Below are 20,617 nucleotides of genomic sequence, written 5' to 3'. Positions count from 1 at the left end.
TATATCATCAAATTGGTTAAACTTTCAGAATCAAAGAATGAACAGAATATTCAGATATGTTTATAAGGGAGAGTTTAACCCTCGGTACCTGATACACAACACATATTAAAGAACATGGGTAATGCTTTTCCTATACTATAGACTGTATAAATGTTGAAGTTGAATACAATTGACCACAAAAGGAAACCACCAAAGGAAATAAAAGAAAACAACATTCAGGATACATGTTGGTCACTGGTCTAACTCATTGCAATTAGATGGTTGTTGCTGTTGGTTATTAAAGTTGACACTCTGTATTTCTAGCAGTCAATAGTAGAAAGGGATATAGGTACTATTTAGATAATACACATAATACTAATAAATATAATATGTAAGCAATACTACTTGTTTATTAAAACAAATATAAATGTTAATACTCAAAGCAGACAACGTCCAAGTCCCTTGGATTCTTTATAAGAACTTAGTGGTGGTGTGATGTGCCTCATTTTCACCACTTGGGGTGTTGTGGTTCCATATCTAAATTGTCAATGAAATCTAAAAAGGCTAGCTTTGTTATAGATTCTCATAGCAACCCATTTCTTGATATCTCTGGACTTCCATCCATCCATCCATTTTCTAAGCCGGTTCTCTGTCAGGGTGACAGGGGGGGGTGCTGGAGCCTATCCCAGCAGTCTTTGGGCGAAGGCAGGATACACCCTGGACAGGTCGCCAGTCCGTCACAGCGCAGACAGACAGACACAGACAGTCACTCACACCTAGGGGCAATTTAGCACATATAATTGGCCTGACTCCATGTCTTTGGACTGTGGGAGGAAACCGGAGAACCCGAAGGAAACCCACGCTGACTCGGGGAGAACATGCAAACTCCACACAGAGAGGACCCTGGTCGCCTGGCTGGGGAATCGAACCCAAGCCCTCCTTGCTGTGAGGTGACAGCGCTACCTACCAAGCCACCGTGCCACCCCATCTCTGCACTTCTTAACCAAATTCCATTGAGCAAAGGGGGTTGCAGGCCTCCCACTGTGTCCATATTCCCAAGTTAGAATCCTTTTAAGTCGTAAAACTCGTTGGTACACTAATCCTGTTTCATGACATCTGCTTGACCTTTGAAAAAGTCTTAAGCTCAAAGTTCAGCAAAGTGGAGTCCTTCTAAGCAGTGTGATTCTGGCTCACCTAGATTGGGAATGTCTGCTAAACACTGATAAACAAAGAAAGAAAGAAAAAGGAACTGCACTAGATTCCTGTATGTGAGACAAAATATCTGAGAAAAATACTCCGAAAAGCTGAAAAGCCATATCGTTGCTAATGACCCCAACTTCAGTCTGGAAAGGCCTCCAAGATGAGAAAAACTCCCCTTCTCCTGAACAAATGAGCAATGACCAGAATGACTTCTACTGAAAATTTTAATGCCCAAAGGACTATCTTCAGCTATTCTCTTCCAGTTCCCTGCCCTCCTCCCCCACTCTGGCTCTCACTTCTGCTCTCTGCTCATTCCACCATCGGGGCAAACAGATGCTGTCGAAGACAGAGTCAATTTGGTCCTGCATTTCATGCCACAACATCTTCCTAGTACTGAAATGCTAGAGTTTTGCTTGTGGACTGTGGCTCAGATTTCAAGACCATAGTGCTGGAGCTACTGCAAGTGAAACTGTCCCAGCTGTCTGCGACAGTCCCTTCTGCTGGTGGATTAAGGATTTCCTCAAAAACAGGAGATAGCAGATACTGCTTGGAAAAGACACTTCAGATATCCAGAGTACCGGAGACCAACAGTATTGTGTGCCCTCAGTCCTTCTCTTCAATCTCTACACCAATGACTGCATTTTGAAATTTACAAGGAACAAGCTATGAAAATCCTGATGTTTGCACATGACACAACCGTAGTGGGCCTCAAGCAATGACCATGATCATGAGTCTTTAAAAAAAAAAAAAAAAGGAAGCAAGCAGCTGGCATTGAGGTGCAATGGCAACCACCTTTTGCTCTATACACAAAAGACTGCGAAGATATGGTGCGCAACTCATATCACCCCCCCCCCCCCCCCCCCCCCCCAAAAAATAACCAGAGACCTAATGTGGGAGTGGAACATGGTCTCCATGGACAAGAAAGTACAGCAAAAAATGTCCTTCCTGAGACAGCTAAAGAAATACAGTCTACAACCAAGCCTCATGACCCGGTTCTATGGAGCAATCATTGAGTCCAACATCATCCATAATTGGTTCCTCCACCTCAAAAATCCCAAACTCAAGTGTATAATCAGAATAGTGGAGAGAATAGCTGACCCCTTTCATTCTGGACATCATCTCTTCCAGACACACTCCACTGGTAGAAGATGTAGGGCCAACAAAGTCAGCATAGCTAAATATGCCAACAGCCTTCGCCCCAGAGCAGCAGCACTTTATCCACAGTAGACACGTTGCACTTTGCTCAGTAGACTCAACTTGCACAAGCTGAAACCAAGAAACCTCCTTCACTGTATTATACTATAACTCCACTGTAACAATGCTAATCTGCATATCAAATGTTATGTGTTTTATATTTCACATTATCCTATAATATACATTATATAATAGTCATTATTCTATATTATATTACATCTCAGACCAGGATGTGTATAGACATTTATATCTGTATATGTACAGAAATTCAAACATCTCTTTTAGCTCCTCTCACACTGGCTCTTTATTATTGTCTTATGCTCTTATTCTATTTACTGTATTAATATTTCACTTAGTTAAATATTTCATAACAGTCTGCGTGTGTCTGGTCTGTTAAGTATGTTACATGTCATACTGGTGCACACTCATCAAGATGATTTGCTTGTATGTGTAACCTACTTAGTGAAATGTGAGATTCTGATTTAGATTTTTTTTTAGGATAGATTTTAAAGTTTTGATACTAGTTTGGTAAGGCTCTAAATGACCTAGCTCACGGTTACATCACAATATGTCTCTCTATATTCAAACATGTGATCTTATCTGCAGTTACTAGCCTTCTGCAAATAACTTCCTTAAAATACAGAAAATGTAGAAAAGTCTGTTTTGATTATCCTGCTTCTGAACTGCAGAACTCAATTCCAAATTTTATTAGATAGTCAAGCTCAAAGTTCAGTTTAAGAAACATTTGAAAATGAATCTTTTTCACTTTGGCATTTAATAAAAAAAATTCTTTGGCATTTATATTTGTTTGTTTTATCTGTCATTGTCTTGATTTTGACGTGGAGCGATGATGCGGACGCATACGCTGAGATAAGCGAGATTTATTAAGGGCAAGACACAAGGCAGGCACACAGACAGAAACAGGTACAAAAGGAGACCACAACAGGAACGGGAACAGACAGACAACAGCAGGGAACAGGACAGGGCAGAAACAAAGGAACAGAAACGGAAGACCCAAAAAGGAGGAACAGAAGGACCACGGGGAACAAAGACAGGAGAAACAGGAGGCACAGAAGGCCAACGGGGAACAGAGACCGGCGAGGGTGGGATGGGCGGGAACAAAGGGGCTGTAACGTCCACGGGGGCAGGCCGGCCTGCTACGACGTCCACGGGGGCAGGCCGGCCTGCTACGACGTCCACGGGGGCAGGCCGGCCTGCTACGACGTCCACGGGGGCAGGCCGGCCTGCTACGACGTCCACGGGGGCAGGCCGGCCTGCTACGACGTCCACGGGGGCAGGCCGGCCTGCTACGACGTCCACGGGGGCAGGCCGGCCTGCTACGACGTCCACGGGGGCAGGCCGGCCTGCTACGACGTCCACGGGGGCAGGCCGGCCTGCTACGACGTCCACGGGGGCAGGCCGGCCTGCTACGACGTCCACGGGGGCAGGCCGGCCTGCTACGACGTCCACGGGGGCAGGCCGGCCTGCTACGACGTCCACTGAGACTGGCGGCAGGTCCAGAGGTGCGGTGACTGGGGTGCGGCCACGGAATCTGGAACGCCGACTGGGTACAGCGGCTCCAAGGAACACAGACACGGGACCCACTCGGCCGTTCCGAAGGGTCACTCAAGGGACTGGCGTTTTGCAGTGGCGCTTGAGAATGAGCCGAGTACCAACATACGGGTTTTCTGCATGTTCCAACCGTCTGACCACGTCTTGCGCTGCAGGTCGCTCCTCCCTGCAGCAGCGCTCAAGACGGGCAGACCCAAGGCGCTTACCTGAGGTCTCGATGTCCGGACATAAGGTGGGAAGGTCCATCAGCTTCTTACGAGACCAACGAGACAATCGTGTTCCCTCAGCGCCAGGGGATTTGCTGTCTCTGGCATGGTGCCGTTGGGACATGTCAAACTCGGGCTGCTTAGAAACGGCAGACATGACAAACCAGAATAAACACAGCAAACAGAGACGCAAACACAAGGGCCAAACACAGGGCTTAAGTACACAGGGAAAACGAGGGTCAGGTGAAAACAATCAGGGGCGGAGTAATCGAACAGTGGGCAGGACCTGAAAACTAAAACAAACACACATGGAAGACCAAAACAAAGGAGCACATGGAGTAGTGGGTGGAGCCAACCGTGACAAACTACTCAATTTCTTATATTGCTATTAAGCAATATGACCTGTCTTTAAAGCACTTTCAGCTGCCACTGGTATGAAAAGTGATCTATAAATAAAGATATTATGGAGGGTGTGACTGTAACAGTCAACAAAAATAACAATAAAATCTGAAATATCTTATTTATATGGCCTACTAATATTACGTAATAATACTGAGATTTTAACCACTTAAAATCACATAAAGACTGTCTTGGCCAACCAAGGGGCTGCTGTTGGCTGGCATGGGTAGGTTATGCAGCAGATTCTCACACAGCTGAAGCTCATGTTGGATAACTTGCAGGAAGTTTCAATAGTACATTAAAGTGTAATATGAAAATCATGTCTATAACAACAGCAGTCACATCAAAAACATTTACATTTTTACATACCATGTCACATTATACAGTATTTTGTGTCATCATTTTACAGTTTAAGTTATACATTTAAATATTTAAAAAAAATATTTTATTAAAAACACATCAGGATATGCCAAGGATGTATGGCATTTTTCCTTCTTTTTCCTTTCCATCATTTCATGTTGTTGTATATATCTTAACTACACATTGCTTCGCAGTTTATTTGGGAAAAAAATCTGTTGACATTTTTACACATATGTGGTATATTCCTATCCCAGCGGTCATCGGGCGGAAGGGAAGATACACCCTGGACAGGCCGCCAGTCCATTGCAGGGTAGACAGACACAGACAGTCACTCACACACTCAAACCCAGGGGCAATGTAGCATGTCCAATTGGCCTGAACGCATGTCTTTGGACTGTGGAAGGAAACCGGAGAAACCCACACAGACACGGGGAGAACATGCAAACTCCACACAGAGAGCACCCTGGTCACCCGGCTGGGGAATCAAACCCAGGCCCTTCTCGCTGTGAGGCGCTACCCACCGTGCCACCATGCTGTCCATATGCAAAATAAAATAATATTATTAAATACTATTCTATTTAAAAACACCATACATAATATTCCTTTTAGTACATTCTATGTTTAAACTGTATCTCTGAAACTGTTCCAATATTTTTTCTTATCTATACCAATCTGCAGTGAAGTGACCAATACTTTCTCTTTCAGATCATTTTGGCATTGGACACTGTAGTTTTGACAATATAGCTCCATTTCACAACATTTTTCCCTAGGCTCCCTATCCACATTACATTACTTCATGGGTTCCTGTAATTGATCTACACGCTTTTGTTTTCTTCTTTACATTCTTTACATTTCTTCTTTTTGTACATTCTTACAGTCCTGTTAAAACTTTGTCTTTTCCGAAATTCTGTAAAGCTGCTTTGTGACAACATCCGTTGTAAAAAGCGCTATACAAATAAATTTGATTTGATTTGATTTACATTTCAAACTATATTACACCATTCTATTCATGAGCAATTTTAATCTTATGAATTAACTTATTTGAATGCATGGTCCAATTAATATTTAAAACCTTATACCTACCTTATACATCTGAAAAGTCTGCAAATAAAAGTGTATAATAAAGATATTTTTGCTTTTTTTACTTTTAATTTCCCTCTCTTTAATATAATTAACCCATCCATCCTGCTTTTCCATCTATACAAGCACTGACATATGTACAAAAACTTATTTCCAATTTGTTCCCAATTTCAACAGCACCTAGACCAGTTTTCCTTGCTTTTACATAAATGTTCTCTCCTAGTCACCTCTCTATTATTTCTCCATATAGTTTTAACAGTTTGTTCAGTTTTGTTATTATATCAGTTGAATTATTACTAATATTTTTTTCTGATGTAAGGCTACTATGTACAATCCTGTCATTATAAAACACATTTTCCTTTCTTTAATCACATGTCTGTTCCTTTTCCATTACCTTATCTAAAATATTCTGTAATCTGGTTATTAATATTTTTCATATTTTATTATAAGCTTCTTTGTCTTTTTCTTGTTATAGTATTAAAATCACCCGCTAATATAATATACCCTACACATATTTCTTTCTTGAATATTCTTTCTTAAATAAATGAATTTTTCTAGATCTATCTTGTGCTGTACATATACTATATTGCCAAAGGTATTTACTCATCTGCCTTCACATGCATATGAACTTGAGTGACTTCCCATATTTAATCCATAGGGTTTAATATAATGTCGGCCCACCCTTTGCAGTTATAATAGCTTCAAGCCTTCTGGGAAGGCTTTCCACAAAGTGTAGGAGTGTGTTTATGAGATTCTGTGCAGGCCAGTAAAGTTCTTCCATACCAAACTCGTTCATCCATGTCTTTACGGATCTTGCTTTGTGCACTGGTGCACAGTCATGTTGGAACAGGAAGGGGCCATTCCCAAACTGTTCCCACAAAGTTGGGGGCATGAAATTGTCCAAAATCTCTTGCTCTGCTGAAGCATTAAGAGTTCCTTTAATTTTGCATTGTGCTTGGTGATGCAAGGCTTGGAGGCAGCTGCTCAGCCATGGAAACCCATTTCATGTTCTTCTGTTTTTCACGACTGGTGCACAAGTGGCATCCTATCATGGTACCTTCTTTTCAAAAGAAGATGTTTGTAGAAGCTGTCTGCATGCCTAGGTGCTTGGTTTTATACACCTGAGGCCATGGAAGTGATTGGAACACCTGAATTCAATGATTTGGATGGGTGAGTGAATACTTCTGGCAATAAACAATTCCACCAAATCACTTCTCACACTTTATTTTCTTCATTATTTACTGTAAAATTCTTTTCAGCTGAACATTCTTCAGATATATACAAAGAACTTTTATTTCATCTTTAACGCTGATATTCATTACATTCATTTTGACCTCACTTTAAAATATTGCACATGTATTCCCTTTTAAAAGTTGGATTAATATAGTATACAGATGTGATGTAACTCCCTTCAATACACAATCACTAAGAGTCTACCCAAGATTAAATCTGTTTTCTTTATAATATCTACTTACACTGATCAGGCATATCATTATGACCATCTCCTTGTTTCTATGCTCATTGTCCATTTTATCAGCTCCACTTACCATATAGGTGCACTTTGTAGTTCTACAATTACAGACTGTAGTCCATCTGTTTCTCTGCATACTTTGTTAGCCTCCTTTTACCCTGTTCTTCAGTTGTAAGGATCCTCATGGACCCTCACAGAGCAAGTACTATTTGGGTGGTTGATCATTCAACAGCGTCCTGTGACCACTGATGAAGGACTAGAGGATGACCAACACAAACTGTGCAGCAGGAGATGAGCTATTGTCTCTGACTTTACATCTACAAGGTGGATTGACAAGGTAGGAGTGTCTAATAGAGTGGACAGTGAGTGAACAGTGTTTAAAAACTCCAGCAGCGCTACCTGCTGTGTCTGATCCACTCGTACCAGCTCAGCACAAACACAAAAACACCACCACAGTCAGTGTTACTGTAGTGTTGAAAATGATCCACCACCCAAAAGGCATCAGTTTTGTGAAGCTCCATGGGGGTCCTGACCACTGAAGAACAGGGTAAAAGGGGGGCTAACAAAGTATGCAGAGAAATAGATGGACTACAGTCTGTAATTGTAGAACTACAAAATGCATATAGTATAGAGTAAGTGGAACTGACAAGCATAGAAGCAAGCATAATGATCATAATGTTATGCCTTATTGGTGTATGAAGTTTTAAAAAAATATCTCAAACATATCTGCTGTATCTTGACCAAAAGATATTATTGACTATCCAGATTTCCACCATTCTTGTACAGTTTTAACATCATAAGTGCTTTTTAGTCACAATTCTTGAAATAATGTCCGCTTTTACATGGACATGAAATGATCATGAAGTGTCTCCTCTCAGTTTCGTTGTAGTTGTGGTGCATGGTTTTGTCTTCTGAAACCTCTGTATTTCTTAATAGATTTCTGATTCAGATCATCCTTGTTTTGTTGAGTCTGCAAACTTGAGGGATATTCTCTGTTGTTTTGCACGTCACTTTTTTGCATGCTCTCTTACTATGTTTCAACAACTCACCTGTGTTTGTATTTCATCAACTGATTACTGTATGTTTTAGGACATATAAGGTAAGAATGTCCCATCTCTCCACACAGTAGACACTTTTCTTTTTTCCACTGTCTGTCCTGCTCTCCAATGTCTCCTCACTGGACATTAAACTGGACTACATCAGACTCCATTCCCCACACACATTTAAATTTTTACTAAAACTGTTTATTGTCACTGGAAATTTTAATCATGCAAATCTAAAGTCAGTGCTCCCCAAATTCCATCAGCATGCGGACTTCAGGAGGCAAACGCGCTGGACTTGTTTACACAAACATTTCCAACGCGTACCAGGTGGAGCTCCACTTCCACTTTGGCTACTCAGACCATCTTTCTGTGATACTGATCCCTGCATACAGACCCCTCATCAGATGCTCCAAATAATTTCAGAAGCAAGTACAAATCTAGCCAGCAGGAGCCATATCTGCTGTTTTGACTGTTTTGAGCAAACTGCATGGGATGTGTTTAGGGAGGCTGCCACTGACAGCGAGTTCTAACTTGAAACATAAGTGATTGGCTATATGAGCAAGTGCATTGATGATGTTACTGTCTCCACGACCATCACCACACACAAAAATCAGAAGCAATGGATGATTGCTGAAGTGCGCACACTGCTGAATGCATGTGATTCAGATTTTAGAAAAGGTGACAAAGCGGCCCTAAGACCAGAGGGGGCCAAACATTCACAAGCTATTAGGTAAATGTGCATGGACACTTACAAATTACCAACGGTGTAAGGCGCATGTGGAAGGGCATTCAGGCTTTCAGCAATTACAGGAAAACATCACCCTCCCGTGACAGTGATGCCTCCCTCCCAGATGCGCTAAATGACTTCTATGCATGTTTTGAAGTGCGGAGATACATGGAAGCAAGATCCATCCCCTTCCTCCCAACAACCAGGTACTGTGTCTGACCATGGATGATATGAAAAGTTAATCCACGGAAGGCTGCTGGACTGGACAACAATCTAGACCAAGTGCTCAGTGAATGAGCAGACCAGATGTTCTCAAGGACATCGTCAACATGTCTCTAGACAGTGCTGTCATCCCAACATGCTTCAAGACCACCACCATTGACTTTGTGCCAAATAAATCTTGTCTCAATGACTACCATCCCATCACACTCACACCTATCATTGTGAAGTGGTTCAAAAGGCTTGTAAATGAGGCACACCAACAACCAATTGCTTCCTTCACTGGACCCTCTGTAGTTTGTTTGTATATCATCCTAACTGCCATATGATACCATAGCCACCATTCTTCATCTGGTCCTTAAACACCTTGAGAAAAAGGACACTTACATTAGTATGCTGTTCATAGACTTCAGTTCAGTATTTAATTTCATTATTCCTCAGTATCTGATTGAAAAGCGGAGCCTGCTGGGCCTGAACACTTCCCCCTGCAATTGGATCCTAGACATTCTCACTGAGAGACCTCAGTTCAGATCAGGAGCAGCATCTCTTACATCATCACATTGTGCACTGGAGCCCCATGGGACAGTGTACTTAGCCCACTGCTGTTCACTCTGCTGACTCATGACTGTGAGGCAGCTCAGTATTCAAATCACATCATACTGTGGTTGGTCTCATCAGCAAGAACAATGAGTCAGCACACAGAGAGGAGGAGCGGTGACTGACAGACTGATGCAAAATCAACAACCTCTGAGTGTGGACAAGACAAAGGATATGGTTGTTGACTTCAGGAGAGCACATAGTGACCACTCTCTGCTCATCATGACCAACTCCCCAGTGGAGATCATTATTAGCACGTATAAGTTCCTTGGTGTTAACCTAGTGGAAAACCTCACCTGGACCCTGGACACCAGCTTCATAGCCAAGAAAGCCCAGCAGTGTCTCTATATCCTGTGGAAGTTAAGAAAAGCTCATCTCCCATCCAGCATCCTTACCACCTTCTACAGAGGCACTGTAGACAGCATTGTGAATAAATGTATTACTGACTGGTTTGGAAATTGTACCGCCTCAGACCCGAATTGTGAGGACAACTGGAAAGATCATTGGGGTCTGTCTTCGCTCCTTCACAGATGTTTACACCACACGCTGCTTCTGAAAGCCACCAGCATCGTAGGTGACGCCCCTCACAGCCAGACCATGCAACAGTTTCTTTCGACAAGCCATCAGATTACTCAACTTCCAGAGACTGTAGTGACAGACACCCACATAGACACATATGCACTTATACATAACAAATGACACCCACTTCTTGCAATTGCAGATTGCGACTGAGATACTGAAATTAATCTGCTGTCTGCTAATATTGCACAACTCTACACATTCTCAGTATTGTCTACTGTCTGTCTTGTTTTTTATTTATTGTCAGTCTTTATTGCACTGTATTGTCTGCACTGTGTATATTGTGTTGTTTTGCATTTGTGTTCCTGGTTAAGAAGGAATTTTGTTTCGTTTCACTGTGTACTTGTACATAGCTTATTGTATATGTCTTTCCAGAAACTTTGGACAAGTTGTGCACCCATTGTGCCTCTATTTAGAGGTTCTTCTTGTCCAACGTATTTCAACCTATGCAAAATTTTCCGACCTAGGTAGGGCCTGGACCCATACTGGGGTTATTAGTTAGGCTGTAATAACTAGACCTCCTGGAGTCCCTGCTGCACTATTTTAACCCTGTATACTGTGTTTAGTCTCTTTTAGCAGAATTGCTGAACAATTGTCTATCCTGTGTAATTTGATGCTGTCGCTTCACCAGTGGAGGATGGGTTCCTCTTTAGCGTCTCGGCTCCTCTCAAGGTTTCTTTCTCTTGCTCTTAGGGAGTTTTTTCTTGCCCCTGTCACCATTGGCTTGCTCATGGGGGCTTTGAACCAGATTTTTCTGTAAAGCTGCTTTTTACAAACTGTTGTAAAAGGTGCTATGTAAATAAACCAATGAATTTCTAAGTACTTTCATTTGACAACATCATGATACTGCATACTACTGAATACTGGGCTGTTTGTAAGTTTTAGCTCTAGCTGGTGTTGTTTCATTACAGCAATGTCTTGATGTAATGTGTAGATACAATAATAGCCCTATATTGTTGCTGCTTAGTAACATCAGTTAAATGTGCATGTTTGCTTGCATGTAGCAGTATTTGTATTTCCACAAGTTCTCAAGATCTTATAATTCAGAGGACTCAATGACAATTAATTTTTTTTTACAGTGGACTTGCTTTCAGTTTTTCAAAGACATCTTCAGGGTTCTTTTTCTACATCCTTAAGGCTCAGTATTCCATGTAATCCTGAATACATTCAGTAATGCTGAAGTCAGAACTCAAAAATTGTGGCAATTTTATTTTCTCAGGAACAGTTTCTTGAAAGCTACGCATCCTTTCAAATCAAGTTTTTTCTTCTCAGCGAAAGAATGAACAGAATTTTTCTGTGAATTTTTTTCAGATCTGAAGTAATCTCAATGATGAAAGATTTAAGTACTGTTTATCTGATATTAACAATCTTGAGGGTGGACCAGGGATTCAAACATGCCTCAGCCCAAATTATATCTTCTATAATTACAGATTCAGAGCTGATGAAGAGACACATACATCAAAACATAAAGCACACAAATGTCAAAACAGCATGAGAAACTGGTCTTTTCCACTTACCAAACAAGTTATGCAGTGAGGAGATTCATTTGATTTTTGGACTGTTTACATGTATTTGGTCTGTACTGCATACAATGAACCACACATCATAGCTCATAGTCTTTTAGTTAGTCGGCAGAGTAGTGTAAACAGCTGCTGACAATCCAGATCCAGGACCAGGCCGCAGACAGACAGGCTAAACCGACCGTCTGCGAATCGCCTTGGGCTGTCACCCAGGGTCAACTTTATTGAGACTGTGTCTTTGCCCTGAATTAAAGCTAAATTTAATTGTAGAAAAACTCAATAAGCTGGTTTCAACAACCTAATCTATATAAATCCATATTCAGATGATAGCACTAACAGCTCAGATCTGAAGTTTGGATTACTCAATATAAGATCACTAAACTCACAGGCAGTCATTGTAAATGAAATTATAAGTGATCATAAATTTGGCGTTTTCTGTCTCATTGAAACATTAGACCAGATGAATATTCAGCTTTAAATGAAACTCAAACAAACCTCAGCAATCTCCAACCATTACCTAATTTCATATGAGCTACGTCTTAGCCACAATACTTGTGTCCCCTCGCTCTTCTACAAAGCACTCAATAAAACCTTTTACCACCCTACAATTTATAGAAAACCTTTCAGAACTATCAAACCCAGTCTCCACTCCATCAGACCCAGTGGAGTTAGATTTACCGATTATTTAGAAAATACCTTTCAATCTACTTTAGAAAATGTGGCACCACTTAAAATAAAAAGGATAAGGCAGAAAAAGCTCGCCCCATGGTACAATGATAAAACCCATACCTTAAAACAGTTTGGAAACTAGAGTGGAATTGGCAACAAACCAAGCTGGAAGTGGTCCACTCTGCCTGGAAGGGCAGCCTTAAAGAGCATAGAAATGCTCTGACTAAAGCTCGCTCAGCATATCAGGCCTCGCTGATCGAGAATAATAAATATAATCCTAGAGTACTGTTTAGTGTGATTTCCAGAATTAATTTTAAATCTTGCTGACTTTCCAGTTACACCTGGTTCACCAGTAAAAAATCCTGGCATTGTCATTGATTCAGATTTATCATTCGATCAACACATAGGCACCATCACTAGGACAGCTTTTTACATCTTTGCAACATTGCCAAGATATGCCCTATCCCTGCATGATGCAGAAACACTAGTACATGCCTTTATTACTTCAAGGCTAGGCTATTGTAATGCACTACTGTCAGGATGTACAAGCAGGAATTTAAGCAAACTTCATCTATTCAAAAATGCTGCAGCTAGGGTCCTCACTAAAACTAGAAAATTCGATCACATCAGTCTAGTGCTAGCATCACTTCATTGGCCACCTGTTAAATTCCGTATTGATTACAAAATTCTTTTATTGATGTATAAAACCCTACTTGGGCTCGTTCCTGAGTACCTGCAAGATGTTATTTCCTATTATGAACCATCACGACTTCTCAGATTCTTTGTGTCCTTCTGATTCTCTCCTTTTCGATAAGCTGTTATAGTCAACTCTTCCGGAGTAATTAGCCACACTATAGAAATGTTCACATTCCCAGTTTTACATACAAACAAACAGAATAAAACTAATTCCATCTCCCTGCCTTTTTTCCGAGTAAACGACCGCCCACATGTCTGGCCGGACACTGGACGACTGACTGTCCAGCTCTCCTGCTACCCGATTCAGACCAGCTGACCACGCCCCAGCTACTGCCACCTGCCTTGGACTAGCTGCCCACACTACATTGAAGTTCTCATGGATACCTAGCTATCACTACTACTGATACAACTGCTATTAATATTAATAGTATAATACTTATAAAACTGTAGGTAGTTTGACCAGAGGAGGATGGGTCCCCCCTTGTGAGCCTTGGTTCCTCCCAAGGTTTCTTCCTCAGCTCTGAGGGAGTTTTTCTTTGCCACTGTCACCCACTACTGTTTGCTAATTTTTTTGCAATTCTGTGAAGCAGTTTTGTGACAACATCCGTTGTAAAAAGCGCTATACAAATATATTTGATTTGATGACATCAGAGTAGGTTTTGAAGTGAACCAAGACTGACCTGCTCAGGGGGTCTCTGTCCATTTATTTGGTGCTCACTGTAGTTCGAAAGATAGTGTTCTTACGTTGTCTAATAAACCTTACAACCAGAAAAACTGCAACAGGGTCCTATATGAACCAAGCCTGCCAAGTCTGAATGCACCTTACATTAAATAGACCAAAGAGTAGTCTCTGACTTTTGTCATTTCTATGCTAAAGACACTTACCACACACACACACACACATACACACACACACACACACCCACACACACAAATATTACTACAGACACAGAGACCTGTGTTGGCTGATCAAGTTTATTTGATCGGCTTATCAAAAATGCCCACGCAAACATAAAATATTAAAATTTTCCTCATGGTAGATGAAACCTGTTACAACAAAATTTCATCACTGCCATTAATCGTCCACTCACAAACATCATAATCAATATCATTATTAATATTAGTATCACAATCTTGAATTTTAATTTCCTGCATTTTTTTTCCTTTTAGTTTTGAACTTTGACTTTAAAGCATCTTTTTGAAAAAAACAATGGAAAGATGTTGTGAATTAGACAGTGATGAGCAAAGGGGGGAGAAGGGTATCTCTCCATAAGGCTCTGCAGTCGGAACGCTCACTACTAACTTTTGTGTGATATTCCGCCAGATGTCAGCCGTTCTTCTGAGGCACCTGATTCGCATCAACGCTCCACACACAGACATGCATGCAAAAATATGCGAACACAGCCACACAAAATGTAATGAAACAACAAAAATTATCAAAAACTTTTAAAAGCATTGGGTGGCAGAAGAAAATAAAAAGCACATGTTTAGAGGAGTGTGAGATGGTGTGAGTGGTCAGAGGGCATGAATGGAGCAGAAAAAAAGGCAAAGGTAACGAAGGAGGAGAGGAGAGGTGGGGCTGCAGTGAAAGGATGCTATCAGTGCTCACACGGGGAAAAAAAACAGCACAGGAGGAGAAAAACAAAAGCTGGAGCTGAAGGTATATGTTCAAAATTCTTCTTGTTCTTTTAAGCAGTCTGTCTCTTTTTCTTTCTTTTTTTTAAAGTTTAATCTTAAATAAACAAATGCAGTTCCCTTCATTTTAGCTGGAGGTTTCGGGGTAGAAGTACCTGCAGTGGTGTGTTTGTTGATCTTGGTGTTTTTTTTTAAGAGTTAAGTCCTAGTTTCCTTTCTACAACCCTGATTGGCCTCTTTAATGGGTGGCGGGCTTAGAAACTAGTCCCAGACCCTGTAAAATAATGCCTTCTCCCTGTACATACACATTCACACACACATACACACAAAGTGCATTTCCATCCAGGAGGTCCAGGCTTAACTACAGTATCCTGTACTGAACATATTCCGCATAGTTTCTCTCCATCTCACTCTTTCTACTGCTTTTGGAGAAGTTTGTCAGCTTCAGGGTAAGTTGGGTACTTCACTGTCTCAATCTTCTCCTTCACTTTGTATGAGGGGTAGAGGCCGGTGCGGCCACTCTTGCGGTTGATGCCCTTGGAGTAGCCGTCCCAGTGATTGCCGGCTACACCGATCACATCTCCAGGCTCCAGGGGGATCTCCTCATTGCCTCGTGGCTGGTGGTGGTAAATGGCGATCTGGTTGTGTGCGTTCTGCCCACCGAAGTAGTAGATGTCATCTAACGAGTGGAAGTAGGATGAGGCATCTGGATGCAATGTCTGCATGATCTCATAAGCCACGCGACAAACCTGCCCATATGGGAGAGAAGCAAGAATTAATGGGCTTTTCCTTTAAACTCTATATAGAGGTCTGCACAGGTATGAAATCAAACCTGGCACACCCTAACAGCAGTGGATTATCGGTTTTACAGGTTCTTTGTTACACCAAGTGCCTGAGTTGCAGAACATGAACTGAATAAGTTATATGCACTTCCAGTATTGACTTAAATTGTGTCAGAAAGCACTTTGATGCTGACATTCATAAATCTGTGGCCAAAGAGAAGATGTGCTAGTCCTACTGATTTCATAGTTCAAAACACTACTGCAACCTCTATGTGACTGGTGTGCTGTTCATCTAATATAATGACCAGGTCATAAAAAATACACAATGAAGATGCCCCTGACTTATTTGGAGTTTTAAACAGTTTAAATATTTCTTTTTATCTTGTCTGTTGAAAACAGTTATTAAGACCAGCCAATACATTGATTCATCAAAACACAGAAAACACTAAAAGTGGAACTGTAATTGGTCAAGACGTGTAGTGCGCACAGTAAAAAAAAAACAGTGTGAATGATTAGAGGGAACATCTGTAAGACAACAGCCAATATCACAATAATGATACACTTTTTTTATGTCTACATTCTCTTACTATTCAGTGGCTACATGGAGGGGCAAATTTATTTAATCCTGACCCCTATGGAAAAGACAAGAATGGGGCCTCCTGGATCTACATTTAAAAAATAGTAGAGACCTTTGGGATCCCAAGTCAATAGAACTATTTCTCAATCTGAAACAGTTGAAACAATATTACAAGATTATTGAACTACTTCTAGACATAGTTTTATTCATTTTAATTTTATTAAGTAAAATGATCTTACTTTATTGGCAGCTAAGTTTGCTTGTCTTAAGAAAAATGCTATATCTGTCAATATAATGAAATAATTAGTTGCAGACTAAACTAAGTAATGAGTAGTGAGAAAACTTTTCCAAGTAGCAATAATTAGCTGTTCCTATCTACACTAACATTAGCATTACGATCGTTTGAGCTTGTGCAGCACTCTGTCTTGACTTAAAAAATTTAGTTAGCTCTGGAAGTGATGCAACAAACTTTTTGCATTCCTCACTTTATTGCATTTCTCTGCTGGCTTTGGATAACTTCATTTAATTTTTCCCCTCAACACTCAAAAAAACCACCTCTCCACAATGTAGATTATCACTTAATTGCCTTGTTTAGATCAGTCTGTCTTTATGCAGTTGTGTTATGTAACACCACGGAATAGTACATTATAATAATGACTGAGGGCTATTTTTATATATATATATATATATATATATAGCTTATTCTGAAATACATATACACCATAAAAACAGTTATAAATTTGAGCTATAACATCAACACATGCAGGATATAATCTGTATGGGGGCCCCTTTATTTTTAAGGCAATTAATCCTTGGCTTCTTAGTTGTAAAAAGCCAAGTTACTGGAGGTCATGTTGTGACCTGCTGTTTCTCTGTAATAAATGTATACAAAATAGACATTGTGAAATTCCACTTCACTTTGCTCAAACAAGCCCCTAATCTTGTAGTGTTCTGGTAGCTTTACTGGGAGAAAGAAGACTGCTGATAAAATACACCAGCAGCAGATAGGAAAGTAAAGTGTGTGAGAGCACCTGGGAGGAGAAGGTGCAGACCAGGAAGTTGGTCTGGGACAGGAAATGGATGTCTAAGATTACTCCTCTTAATGAATTCTCAGTGTAGCGGTTGTGTAGGCCGGCTGACCATGAGATGGAATTATCGCTGATAAACTCATAATCTGGGTACCTGACAGGCAGGCACACACACACACACACACACACACACACACACACACACACACACACACACACACACACACAAATACATGCACATGCCATTAAGTACAAGTTATTCATTGTCAGTAAAAAAAAGTAGAAATCACATTAACAGAAAACTACACAGAAGCTTTGACAACTTCTTTCAGTACTTAGGATGTCCGCTTGCTGCCTTTAGCACTTTTAACAACTCTTTTAATAACTCTTTAAGGTTATTTTTCAACACTTCAAAAGTTCAGTCTTAAGGTTCATTAATACTCCCTTTACATATGAAAAAGAACACATCCATTACAAATTATGTAACCGTCACTGCCCACCATCCTTTACGTTGGATGGATGTTAAGTAGTGGGGCAGTCCAGAGTAAAACATTTCTGACAACAACAAACGTGATGATGGTGGAAGAGGTCGTAATAATGTGCCAACTACGAAAGAGGCACAAGTGTAGACTGTGGTGGTCTGTGAGGCCATTAAATACATTGTAACATGGACATAGAATTTTTCCACTTATATTACAAATAAGAGAAATTGGTATCATGTCTCGCATTACCTACTGGCTACACTGCCTGCACAGTTTGCAACTTTTCAGAATTTTTAAGAGTTGCTGTTTTGGAATCCTTTTCTTAGACTTTCTCATTCATTATGCAAGTGGATTATCTCCTGAAAAATGAACAACTTGTATTGGAAATTAAATAAATAAAGAGCAATCTCTGACTTTTGCACATTACTGTACTCATTTTCATTCTGATACCTCTTACAAATCTGATTAAGACGCCCCCATAATCAACATATTCTCTCTGATTTTTGATATACACACACTCTCACTCACTTGGACTTGGCTTCTTGCAGTAGTGAAGGGTCGTCGGTGGCCAGGTAAACACGCTTCTTGTCCACATGCATGCGCTGGGCCAGGCTCTGGAACTGGTCCTCCACATGCAACATGTACTCCTCTATGGGGTGAAATGCTGCCTCTGTGCCCACCTTATCTGTTCTACGCACATGTACCCTGCAGAAAGCAGAAGACTCAGCTGGAGCATTTATGAGCAAGACTGATGGAGAGTGAATGAGTACGTGTTAAGTGGTGACTGAGTGTATGGGTGGGCATCACTCTCTCTCTTCCTTACACACATGCATGCACGTGTAGACACACACACACACACACACACACACACACACACACACACACACACACACACACACACACACAGTGCAAAAAGGTGTAACTAGGTGGATCCCCAAAAAAGCTTGGTGTCTTGCTTTAATTCAATATATTTTGTTTATATTGTTGTTGATTACTGAATTTTATGTTTTATGTTGGTAATATATTATATGTCTCATGAGAACAATTTGCTGTGTATTGTTGCCCGGCTTGGCCAGGACACTCTTGTTATTTTTTTCCTGGATAAATAAAGGTAAATAAATATCTTATGCGGACGGCACGGTGGCGTGGTGGGTAGCGCTGTCGCCTCACAGCAAGGAGGGCCTGGGTTCGATTCCCTGGCCGGGTGACCGGAGTCCTCTCTGTGTGGAGTTTGCATGTTCTCCCCGTGTCTGTGTGGGTTTCCTCCCACAGTCCAAAGACATGCAGTCAGGCCAATTGGACATGCTAAATTGCCCCTAGGTGTGAGTGACTGTCTGTCTGTCTGCCCTGTGATGGACTGGCAACCTGTCCAGGGTGTATCCTGCCTTCCCCCCGAAGACTGCTGGGATAGGCTCCAGCACCCCCCCGTGACCCTGACGGAGAAGTGTCTTAGAGGATGGATGGATGGAAATATCTTTTGCATTTTTTTGCATATGCATTTTATATCTTGTTTTTCTCTCATTTAACCGTTTTAGAGGACTTTTCATTTTTCTGAAATAAAGGTGTTCGATGTAGTTTGTACAATTTGTCACATGTTTCAAAATGCATCATTCCCACCCCAGTCCATAGAGTCCATATATGAAAACTACAGCCCTATTCATGCTGGATTTCTTTTACCTGGGGAGGACCTGTAATTTGAGCTGTTACTGATGTGATCTATGATTTTAATCCAGTAAGAAAATATCATAATAGAATAAAAGCCACTGTTGCAACAGTTACATATTTAGATTGAAACAGATTTGTACATTAGCCTTTTGTACTTTTTTTGTACATTTGTACTTTTCAGCAATGGCCAGAAGAAAAAAAATTACATATTTTTGAGCTACTGTGAAGGCAAAGAACAATTATAATAAAATGAAAACAGACAAAGATACATGTCAATAAGAATTTCAAGTTGGTCAGATAATGAAGATTCCAGAATTTGCAAATCTCATCACACTCCATATTTTCTCACATGGCAGAGCGATATTGCCATTCTCATTTTAGAGTGCAGAGTGCACATGCATTTCTAATTATTTAATGATGAGCTAGATTCTTCAAGGTAATAGTTAAATTAGACCTTACCCAGGTACCCAGTAATTGACTACAGCTCACCTACTGCTGTACAGTTTGTCAGCCATTCTGGAGCATGAATCACCTCATCAGGAGCATGCCCAGGCGTAGTAGGGAGGTCATACAGGCACATGGAGGCCACACACAACACTGAGCCTCATTTTGACTTGTTTTAAGGACATTACATCAAAGTTGGATCGGCCTGTAGTGTGTTTTTCCACTTGAATTTTGTATGTGACTCCAAATCCAGGCCTCCATTGGTTAATAAATTTGATTTCCATTGATGATTTTTGTGTGATTTTGTTGTCAGCACATTCAACTTTGTACAGAACAAAGTATTCAATGAGAATATTTCATTCATTCAGATCTAGGATGTGTTATTTGAGTGTTCCCTTATTTTTTTCGAGCAGTGTATAAAATATGCCATAACAACATGTGCAAAACATTTAAACATTTGTAATTTGACTAAGGGTACCCAAGCTTTTGCAAA

The 20,617-nt window shown here is 40.8% G+C and overlaps 1 protein-coding gene across 2 annotated transcripts in view; it reads right to left on the bottom strand.

The window, feature by feature from the left end:
• Nucleotides 1-14,467: 14,467 nt before the first annotated feature.
• The window catches only part of fut8a (fucosyltransferase 8a (alpha (1,6) fucosyltransferase)), a 140,260-nt gene continuing 134,110 nt past the window's right edge, over nucleotides 14,468-20,617 (bottom strand). For both annotated transcript variants that reach the window (XM_017708791.2, XM_017708790.2), the window contains 3 exons: nucleotides 18,544-18,720; nucleotides 17,537-17,687; nucleotides 14,468-15,895 (listed from right to left, as the gene is read on the bottom strand). In XM_017708791.2, coding sequence (XP_017564280.1) covers nucleotides 15,563-15,895; nucleotides 17,537-17,687; nucleotides 18,544-18,720 — 661 coding nt within the window. In that variant the 3' untranslated portion in view covers nucleotides 14,468-15,562. The remainder of the gene's footprint in view (nucleotides 15,896-17,536; nucleotides 17,688-18,543; nucleotides 18,721-20,617) is intronic.

Source organism: Pygocentrus nattereri, chromosome 10 (genome assembly GCF_015220715.1).
Source record: "Pygocentrus nattereri isolate fPygNat1 chromosome 10, fPygNat1.pri, whole genome shotgun sequence".
Lineage (NCBI taxonomy): Eukaryota > Metazoa > Chordata > Actinopteri > Characiformes > Serrasalmidae > Pygocentrus > Pygocentrus nattereri.
This window is presented reverse-complemented; position numbering and strand designations above follow the sequence as displayed.